Source organism: Nilaparvata lugens, chromosome 7 (genome assembly GCF_014356525.2).
Source record: "Nilaparvata lugens isolate BPH chromosome 7, ASM1435652v1, whole genome shotgun sequence".
Classification (NCBI taxonomy): Eukaryota; Metazoa; Arthropoda; class Insecta; order Hemiptera; family Delphacidae; genus Nilaparvata; species Nilaparvata lugens.
In genome coordinates this window covers 12,006,120-12,017,200 of record NC_052510.1, presented here as the reverse complement: position 1 = coordinate 12,017,200, position 11,081 = coordinate 12,006,120, and the positions used below count along the sequence as shown (strand labels likewise).

The following is an 11,081-nucleotide window of genomic DNA, read 5'->3' as shown; positions in this document are numbered from 1 at the left end:
GCAATATTAGCTTGGTATCTATATACAATATGAACCAGTTGATAACAATTTTCAATTATGTAGTTAAACGCGTTAAATAGAATTAAACAGAGGGAGAAAGAGATCTTCTTAGCTGAAAAAATATGCAAAAATAGAAAAAACAAGTCAGACCTAAATGAAAATTGACAAATTAATAATTTATTAACATTCCGTAAAGCCCTAACCAATCCCCTAACCAATTCAATGCTGCTTATATCGCTCATATAATTCATGAAAAATTCTCTAGCGATATTAAATAGAGTTGAATTAAACGCAAAATCTTCTAAGTTAATCATTCGAGGTGCTTTCAGTACTTTTATCAGCATTGATTATTGGCAATGGGCTTTGAGCTATCAAGTTTTCTAGTTGTTCGACTGACTTGAGTTCAATCACTGGGCTACCTTCCTTTTTTCTTATTAAAATTTTACAGTCTCTCACCCACAGGAATCGAAATCGATGCTCTTTATGTGCAGATCTGGCCAATGAGAAAAGTTTCCTCCTTGATGGTGATAGACATTCATTGATGTAGATCGGTTGATCCGTGTTACCGCCGATGTGTCTGCTTGAAAAGTCACGCTTAACTCTCCTCTTTTGAAGCAGCGCGTTTTTGTCGGTTCTCCTGACGAATTTGACGACAACTGGAGCCGGCCCCTCTGGTCCAGCACGACCTATTCGGTGACATGTGTCGATGGAATCCTCCGTGATCTGACAGCCGAGAGCACCAGATATGCTACAAACCATCGAGGTAAGGTTTTCGTTAGTTTGCTGAGGCAGGCCCCGTATCTCTACCATATTAACTCTGGAATACTGTTCCAAATCTTCTACACGCTCCTTCAATTGAATGTTCTCCTTTTCTAAACTCACGACTCTCCTAGTTAAAGTCTCGATAGTGTTAAGACAGGTTTCAAATTTCTCGTTACGAGTCTCCTGTTTTTCCTTCAGCTCCTTAATCTCCGCATGACACGCCTCCAGTGAATTTCCCAAATCAGTCTCTATTTTTCTGAGTAATGAGATTACATCGGATAATGACGACACTGAAACGGTTGTCACCGGCGCCTCACTCGACATACTTTTCCGTCGCTCCAAGTTACACTCCCTACAGCGCCAAATTTGGTTATTGTCCGTCATATATTTAACGTCATTAGCATCAAGTCCAGCGCAGGTTGTATGCACTAGTCCCGAACACACGCCACAAGCAACCTTATCAAAGTTATGACCGCTTCGCACCGACTTAAAACAGATTTTGCACGACATTTTAATAGTTGAAATTTAATTACTTTCCATACAAACAGTATAAAGTCAAGGCGAAACACAAAGCAAAATCAAATCGCGCCCGAATTCACTGGTTCACTATTGCCGGTAGGATTTTAGAGATAACGGAGCGAAAACAAACGATGCTTTCTGTTCGAAGTTCAAACTGATACTGATTTTCTGAAATGTTATTATTTATCAAAATTTGAGAACAGACTAGTTTTGAGGTATGCCTGTTGTTTTTTCCTAATCATATTCATAAGATTTGTAATTGTATCAATGGATGAATAAATAAATGCAATTCTCAAATAAATCACAGTTTTCCTCTACCTCTACCTGAATTGAATAGTAGGCCAATAGGGTTGTATGGCAGAGAGGACCTTGAGTACCAACTCCGCCCTTGATTGAGACAATTATTCAATTCAAAACAATTATTAATATTTCCTTTGTCTGAGAGACAAAAGATTTTTCAAAAATAAATCGAACGATTTCCTTTTCGAATAAAAAACTCTTTCCAAGTGATTCATCACTATTCAACAATATATTTATGTTGATCTTATCTGAATAAATAAACACTGGTAGAAAACCTCCATCAAATTCCATGAATGAGAAAACAAACTGTGAACGCAACGAGCTCATCAATATTCAATATTATTCGATACAATCTCTCTCAAAACAGATTTCTGAATATCACAGAGGATAGAATTCGATGTTGTCTGAAGGCCAATGAAACCGCCCTTTAGATATCTTGATTATTTTCAGAGCTCTCATTAGCATCTTCGTTTCTTTTGAATCTACTCTCGCCGAGATGAAATAATAAAATCTGAATTTATTCTGGATCGTGTTTTATGGAAATTGGCCTCTTTTTTAGCACTTGTGATAGAAGTTAATTAAGAAGTTAAGGAGGGCAGTCGGACGGACTGCCTTCGATTCAAATACACAGACAATAGGGCGGCTAATGTTGAAAGCAGAATGCTTGCAAACCAACTTCTTTCTCTGGTTCGCTCTTCTCAATGTTGTTCATCTTCTCCTATTACTTCTCTCCCTATAGCTTTTTCTTCTATTGCTTTTTCTCCCATTGCTTTTTCTCCTATTGCTTCTTCTCATATTGATTCTTCTCCTATTGCTTCTTCTCATATTGATTCTTCTCCTATTGCTTCTTCTCATATTGATTCTTCTCCTATTGCTTCTTCTCATATTGATTCTTCTCCTATTGCTTCTTCTCATATTGATTCTTCTCCTATTGCTTCTTCTCATATTGATTCTTCTCCTATTGCTTCTTCTCATATTGATTCTTCTCCTATTGCTTCTTTTCCTATTGCTTCTTCTCATATTGATTCTTCTCCTATTGCTTTTTCTCATATTGATTCTTCTCCTATTGCTTCTTCTAATATTGATTCTTCTCCTATTGCTTCTTCTCATATTGATTCTTCTCCTATTGCTTCTTCTCATATTGATTCTTCTCATATTGATTCTTCTCCTATTGCTTCTTCTCATATTGATTCTTCTCACATTGATTCTTCTCCTATTGCTTCTTCTCATATTGATTCTTCTCCTATTGCTTCTCCTCCTATACCTTTTTCTCCGTATGCTTCTTCTACTATTGCTTTCATGCTTATCACCAGAAGCTTCGCTCAAAATATGTAGATCTAGTTTCTCGTCTCATCTCTCTTTATCATTCATCTCCTTCATCTGATCCTCTCTTTTTCATGTTTCACCAAACTACATTTCTATGCTTTGTGTCACATTAATATTTGTATGTTTACGAACTCGTACTTACCAAGCTCGTTTTCTCTCTCATTAATTCCTTATTACTCTCCTGATCTCTTTATCATCCATCCTCATCTTTTTCTCATACTTCTTCAAGTTTTTCATCATATAATCTCTAAATTTCCATCCCTTATTGAACGAATTATTCTCTGGATTCCTTTTTTCCTATTATTTACTTCTCTCTTCCTACTTTCACGTAACATATTCTTTCCATATATGTCTCCGATTCCATGCCTCATTTTCCATCGATTATCACACACTTTTTCAGCTTTCATTACTGTTAACTCTTTTTAATACTTTTTTTTCTAATCTATTTGCATTTTTTCTATCCATTTCCTCATACTCCAAATCAATTTGATTCTATTTTGAATTTCCTCTTGTATGACTGTTATCAACCGATCGTCAACCTATCCTTTCAGAATTTGGTGTTCTATCCTTTGAATAAATGTTGATGAACTTATTTACTTATAGGGTTTTCTTCTTCTTTTCCCTTTTCTTCTTGTTTTTTCTTGATGTTATTGTTGTTTTTCTTCTCCTCCTTCTTCTCCTTTTTCTTCTTCTTCTTCTCCTCCTGTCTTCTTCTCCTTCTTCTTCTCCTTCTTCTTCTTCTTCTTCTTCTTCTTCTTATTATTATTATTATTGTCTTCTTCTTCTTCTTCTTCTCCTTCTTCTTCTTCTTTTTCTTCTTCTTCTTCGTCTTCTATTTTTTCTTCTCCTTCCCATTCCTCCTCAGTCTACTCTTCTTTATTCATACAGTTTTTCATTTTCCTTTCCTCTTTCAACGTTGTTCTCATCTTCCATTTCCCTGTACTCAATTGTTCATTTGCATCAAGCTCCTCTCTTCATCATCAACATTCTCTCTCTTCAAATTCTTATTTTCCTCTCTCTCCACTTCCCCACCACAACACCGGCAATCGAAACGAAATGCAGCCTTTCAATGATTCGAGAAGATTTATTCGTCTCTGTGTGGCTTGCCATACGATTCAGTTCGGCGCACATCTTTTCCCTATAATATAATACATGCAAATGAGGCAAGAACCAGGTTCAGATCTCATTTCGAATCATATTCCTTTTCCGCGTCTTCCATTTCATTCCCACTAAAGAGCAAAGTTCACAAAAGTTCTCGGTTCGTTCTCTATCAATCTCTCTCTCTCTCACTTTTTGTCTCTCGGGCTTCTTTCATTTATTCTGATTGATCCATGGAACGAAATGTAATCATTAGCAAACGCTAATTATGATTTCACTCTTGAATTGAATTAAATAACAGAGTACCCACTTCTCCGTGTTTTTTCGCTCTATAATGAGGAAACTCGAAATAATGAAAAAAATCTTGAGATAATAATGCTATGGTTTGGTTGGTAGTTCCAGAAATATGGACCGAAACCCACATTCATATATCGATTTTGAATCAAATCAAATTGTCATAGTCTCTACATTGTATTGTTTTCAATTTCATTTGATTCTATTTTTGATCCTTTGTTGACTGGAGTTCTATTCTTCATTTTATAAAATTATGTGGATTGCCATATTCATTTAAAGATAGTCATTATTCAATTTCATCATTGATATTTCTGTCATGATCCCTTGAATGATTCGCATCACCAATTGAACAATCTATTCTAATCACAAATGAACAATATTTAATTTTCGCCAAAGCATTGAAACGTGAATTCACAAAGCTGGAATATGACAGATCAAAAATCATGAATAAATTAAGTCATAGCATACAATGATTCTCCCAATATCTTATTTTATCTTAGTCGAAAGACAAAGACTTTAAAGAGATATAGACCCACAATGCCTATGCCTTCCCAATGATAGCTCTTACTTGAAATTGAATGCCGTGATACTGTAGATTACAAAGGCATTGGTATGCAATAATCTTATAGGTTGCCCCCTCAATGGCCGATTTCAATTCCAAGTTCGAAACTAGCGCTGCATGTGAGCTATGCATCTTTAAGGTCTTTGTCGAAGGATAGAATGATATTTTCATTCATACATAGAATTTGTAGGATTCGCTCCTATACTACATCTACATAATTATGACAGAATAAACATTAAAATTAACCAATATAGTTTATAATAGTTTCAATACAACAATATCTTAACAATATCTCAGTCACAGCTGTTGATTAGTATAATCTTCATTGCTATAAGGTAACAGTACATTTGATACTCTTCCTAGCCTTTGACAATAATATCTTTTATTTCTTTGATTTATTTCATTTTATGGTCTCAATAATTTTAAGATGTCACACTATGTTGAATCTCTCCCTTCAACGTATCTCTCCCTTCATTCCCAAAACACAACATTAAAGTAAAATTTCATTCAGAAATTATCCTAGAGAATAATGACACACTTTACAGAGAAGATTAAACCAATCCAAAACAAACCAATCAGGTCGTTCTCCGATATTCTAGAAATTTAACGAATTGTCTCCTCCAGAGTAGAACAGTTTTCTTATTAAGCTTTCACAACTCTAACGGTTTCTTTCCCATCACGCGGTGTGTAAGTTTTTCTCTAGTTTCAGTGATTGATTAAATTATCAACAGGCAAATAAACTTGAAGAGACCATTCTTAAAGTCACAGGACTTCTCCCACCCTACAATAACTCCCTGGTATCCAGAATACAAAGCATATAAAATAGGAAGCAAATATTTTGTGATACAATCTAGTTGTAGCATGACTGATAGCTCTATAGGAACTCCGATACAAAATGATATCTGAATGTTGTTTGCAGTGTCCTTGTTCAATTTAAGTCTCCCGTATTTTGGGGTTGATATCATCTTGCAACAAACGTGAGGGTAAGTCATGGTTCCATGAGTCCTCCAAAGTTCAACTCGTGCCAGATATTCTAACGAGCTTCACATAGCCTAATCCTTGTTTTATATCTGTGGTGAATCTTAATAATCGTTGCTTTATTAGTACTGAAATAGTATATATTTATATTTCATATAGATACAAGGGTTCAGAAATACATTTAACAAGTACAATAAATAGTGCTGCAGTAGAAACAAAGACAACCTGTTACCGTGTATGACGATCGTATTTAACGAACAGTTTGGTGGTATTTTGAATGGGGACGCTAACCAAATCCTGCCAGGTTCCAAGAAATGCCAACGCCATATCTCAAACATGAGCAGTGCCTTTATGATAGCGCGGTTGTTTCAGTCTTAACTCTTCTTCTACCCCTCAAACAACTAGTCATCATTTTCGAGGCGATGTCATGTTTTCGTTTTCTGTCTTCTTCTCTCTTCCTTCTTCGTTTGAATTCTTATGCTTCATCGTTGTTTCTTATCGTCCACCTCTTACTCTTTCTTCTCTAGTGCCTTCTCTATTTCTCTATTATGATTTTCTTCATCATATTCTCCACCGCTGTCTCTACTTTCATCAATTACTTCCCACTTTCTTCTCAGGATCAGTCTTTCTGAGTTTGTCTAGTCTACTCTCTTTGTTTTTCTGTCTACTGCTTTTCCTTTCCCTTGTTCACCCACTATTTCAATTCCACCTCATAATCATTCCATCAGTCTTGTCTCCTTTGTCAAGTCTACTCTCTTCTCCATGATTCAATCTACAGCTTCTTCCCCTCTTTGTTATCGCACTATTTTATTTTCTTCCTCTTCATATTTCTCTCTCATATTATATCAATCTACATTCTCACAGGCTTTCTTTGAAATTATTGCTTTTATCCATCTTTTTTGTATATTCTACGCTAATTCTCAGTCTTGCTTTCGCTGATAATCGTCTATTCTCGGGTCATAATGCATAGAATTTTCTTATCCGTTCTCCACTTTTTCTATTTCTCTCTCACTTACACTTTCTGGATCCATTCCGTTCTCCATATTTTTTTTGTAAATTATCCACAGACCCAATCTTCCATCCTCCAACACTTCTTGTCTCCCCTTCCTCCATTTCCCTTTACTTTTCCGTCATCCTCTTCCTATCTCTTCAACTTCAGCTCTCCCTTCTCTACAAATTGTTCATCCTGATCCTCCCTCTACCTTTTCTTCCTCCTTCTCCTGCTCCTTCCACTTCTTCTCATCCTCCTTCTTCTCCTTCCCCTTCTCCTCTCCTCCTCCTCCTTCTTCACCACCTTCTTCACCACTTTCTTCTACACGCCTTCCCCTCGTCATGCACCTCCACCATCTCCATCCACTCTTTCTCCTCCCACTTCTTCTCTTTCTTCTACTCCTTAGTCACCTCCTCCTCCTCCTACTCCTCCTCCTCCTCCTCCTCCTCCTCCTACTCTACATTCTTTTTCTCCTCCTTATCCTGCACCTTCCACTCCTTCACCTCCTCCTCATCCTCTTCCTTCTCCACCTATTTCCCCACCAACTTCTCTACCTGCTCCTCCACCTCCTTTTTCCCTTGCCCTCTCCTCATCCTGCACCACCATCTTCCCCTTCTCGTCCTTACCCTGTTCTTCTCCTTTTCCTCCTTTTCCACCCTCTCCATCACCTCCTTCTTCTCGTTTTTCTCTTTATTCTCATCCCGTTTCTTTTACACCATATCCCCAATTTTGTCCCTTTCCTCCTCCTCCTCCTTCTACTCCTCCTCCTCCTTCTTCACAACCTCCTTCTCCTCCACCACCTCCTTTCCCACATACTCCACTACCTCCTCATTCACCTCCTTCTCCTTCTTCCCCTTTCAACCTTCTTTAGCGTGCGTGTCACGTGAGTTTGACTAGTTACTTCGGCTCTCAAAGACTGACTTGGACTTATGCTGGTGCTGCGCTGCCAAGTCAAGGCTCTGCCACCAAATCAAAGACGCAAAGGCAGCCTGGCAGACTGGCAGGCGGCAGACGGCAGACGGCAGTCAGCATAGCACAAGCTTGTTACAACTTCTCAAGTTTCGTCTTGACATATTGCATTACTCATGTTTATTCATCAGGCTATGCCTGTGTCGTGAGTTAGTACTCAATGCCAAAGTATATTATATATCTCCACCCTCCTTTACTTCCTTCATGTCATCGGTTCATTTCCCTATCCGCAGTCTTCATCAAAATCCCTTTCTTTCCCCATTTTTAACTCATATTCCCTATAACTTTTCCTCGTCCTTGACTTCCATCACCTAACAAGTTTTTTGTGCATTGTCTTCATTATATTGGTTTATTTCCCTATCCGCAGTCTTCATCAAAATCCCTTTCTTTCCCCATTTCTGACATATATATCCTATCACTTTTCCACGTCCTTGGCTTCCATCACCTAACAAGTTTCTTTGTGCATTATCTTCATTATCTTGGTTTATTTCCCTATCCGCAGTCTTCATCAAAATCCCTTTCTCTCCCCATTTTTAACTCATATTCCCTATAACTTTTCCTCGTTCTTGACTTCCATCATCTAACAATTTTCTTTGTGCATCATCTCCATCATCTTCATCATCTTGGTTCATTCCCCTATCCGCAGTCTTCATCAAAATCCCTTTCCTTTCCTATTTCTGACTCATATTCCCTATAACTTTTCCTCGTCCTTGACTTCCATCACATAACAAGTTTCTTTGTGCATTGTCTTCATTACTAAAATGTTCAAGAGACGTGATGTTGGGTAATATTGGATGGAAATTTAACTGAATACACACTGACTTGTCGTTAACTAACGAGCTTCCCTAGACTTGTCTATGTTTTGGCATCCATCTTCGTCAGTCAGGAGTGCGGGATTTCAAGGAATTAGAAAAGGAAACTTTTACATTGTTTACAGTAAAACCTATGGAAGATAGTTCATTCTATGTTTGAAGCTTGCAACTCATTATGCATCGCAACCACGTGATTATCTGAATTAGTTGAGTCCTCACCTATTCTGGTTATTCGTCTTCAGTATAAGTGTTTAAACGTATTGTCTCTCCTTCACTTCTCAATATTTACACCGCTCTTAATTGTTGATCCACCTCCATTGTCTCATATCACTGATCTAATACTAATCCTGTTTCTTTGGTCTATGTTTGTATCTCTCGGTTGTGTGTTGATGGAAAGGATAGTATCCTATATCCTTCTCAGAAAGTCGACAATTATTTGTTGGAGCACTATCGATTTATACATTACAATATTATATCGATATTTGAAAATTGTATTGAATCTTCATTTTGACTCATGATATTTTTCATACTTGGCAAAAGTCGTTGAATAATATCGACTAATATCGAGGCATCGAGCTTCGCTCGTTATTTTTATTTATTAATAAACAGAACACAATTCACTAAAATGAACGTGTTCATATTTCACAGCTCATATGTCATCTTATGAATTTCGGGGATGCGATATTTTGATTTTTCACATACTCACTCGCTCACTCACGTTTTTACTATCCACAGCTGTTTCATCTAAGGATGAATTATCCTTTTAATGTCGTTCAGCGAGTTTTCCCAATGATGAGACCTAGTGCAATCGAATTTTCATATCATAAACCCACTATGTTCCAAATTTCGTGAAAATCGTTAGAGCCGCTTTCGAGATCCGTTGAGCATAAATAACCAGATATAAATATATAAGGGTACTGTCATCCATTGTAAAGTTGTGTGCAAGTCAGAATATAATGTAACATACATGATCAAAGAACTCCAATATATTTGAAATGTATGAATCCAGGGCTACTTTCTTGTAGGCCCATTTATAAAATAGAATTATAGTACCCTTCAAAATCAATAAAATGATAAAACAATAATATAATCTGTATTCTTGTTTCATTAATTTTAAAGGGTACTATAATCCTATTTTATAACTCCAATGATATAATATGACTCTAATCTTTCCCTTTATTGAATGGAAGTGGAAAAACCTTTCATATTTCGATTGTTGTTGATGAGGATTCTTCATATCATGATTTGAGTAATTATAACCAAAGATCACAGTTTTTTTTTGTAATCGTATTATCACTGAAATTGGTCGAAAAGAAATCGTTTCAAAGTATTATCAAAACGTGTACATGGAATATAACATTTTCCTTTCTTTTCCCAAACTACTTCCCTTCTTGAATTTCCTCCCATCCCCTCATGATTCATTTTTTCCACTGTTCTTTTCTACCAGTTACTCAAGGAATTTACTGCTACTGTTGATAAAACTACATGACTTCACTGGGGATGAAACGGAAAACAAACGTCATGAAGTGGTTCACCACTTTCCTTGTACTCTGTGAAACTCGGTCTTCATTTTTGCCCACAACCAAATCTATTTCAACTTCTCATGCAAGCGGAATGGTTTATTTCATTCGCTATCATTGATTTTGTTCGGCTTTCTTTGTTCGTATTTACTGAAGAAGAGACATTTTTTCTTTAAAATAAGCATGTTGGCTCTTGCTTCTGAGGATTGCACCATAGAGAGAGGAAAGCATAATATACTACAGCATATACTATCTTTTCTCTACGATTGTACACACTATCTGGATGTTGGAATAGATTTCTGAGATTGGGATACTCCAATTCATAAGATTTACGATAAATCTGTAGAATACAAGATTATAAAGTTCATTCAAGGGCTTAAATACAGCTTTAAGATAGTAGAGACTCCTAATGATTCTTTTTCCAATATGTTATTATAGTATAGGACCAAATATATAACATGCATATTATCATCATACTCTATTCATTATCTATGAGTTATGAAATACTGGGATCGTGACTATTACTTCATTCTCTTGAATGACCTCCATCTACAAATAATAGCTTTCCAATTAGAATTGAACGCCAGCTAATCATACTTATTTTAATTTTTTGTGTAGTTGAGAATCTGATATTGTAGTAATTATTCGTATTAAATGAAAAGACTAAGAAATTGTCAAAACCACAGATTTTATTAAAAGTGGAAAGGCCGGTTTCGGTTGTTACACCATTGTCAATCTCTGATAAACTAAAACTAAAAAAAAGCAGCAGAATTTATACTGGTATAGGCTACAGTAACTATATTACCCACAGTATGGCCATTGACTGTCACGCTTCTGATTGGTTAGCTCGGTCACATGGTACAAATCCACCATTAAGATTCCAAACAAACTATTAAGTCCTATCTTTTAGCATTAGAAATTTGGAACTCATCATTTCTTCTGCCGATTGT

The 11,081-nt window shown here is 36.5% G+C and overlaps 1 protein-coding gene across 1 annotated transcript; it reads right to left on the bottom strand.

Moving 5' to 3' along the window:
- Positions 1 to 306: 306 nt before the first annotated feature.
- Positions 307 to 1,272, bottom strand: LOC120352162. The gene has a single exon (XM_039431850.1). The coding sequence runs from the start codon at positions 1,270 to 1,272 to the stop codon at positions 307 to 309; it is 966 nt and encodes a 321-aa protein (XP_039287784.1).
- Between the last annotated feature and the right edge of the window lie 9,809 nt (positions 1,273 to 11,081).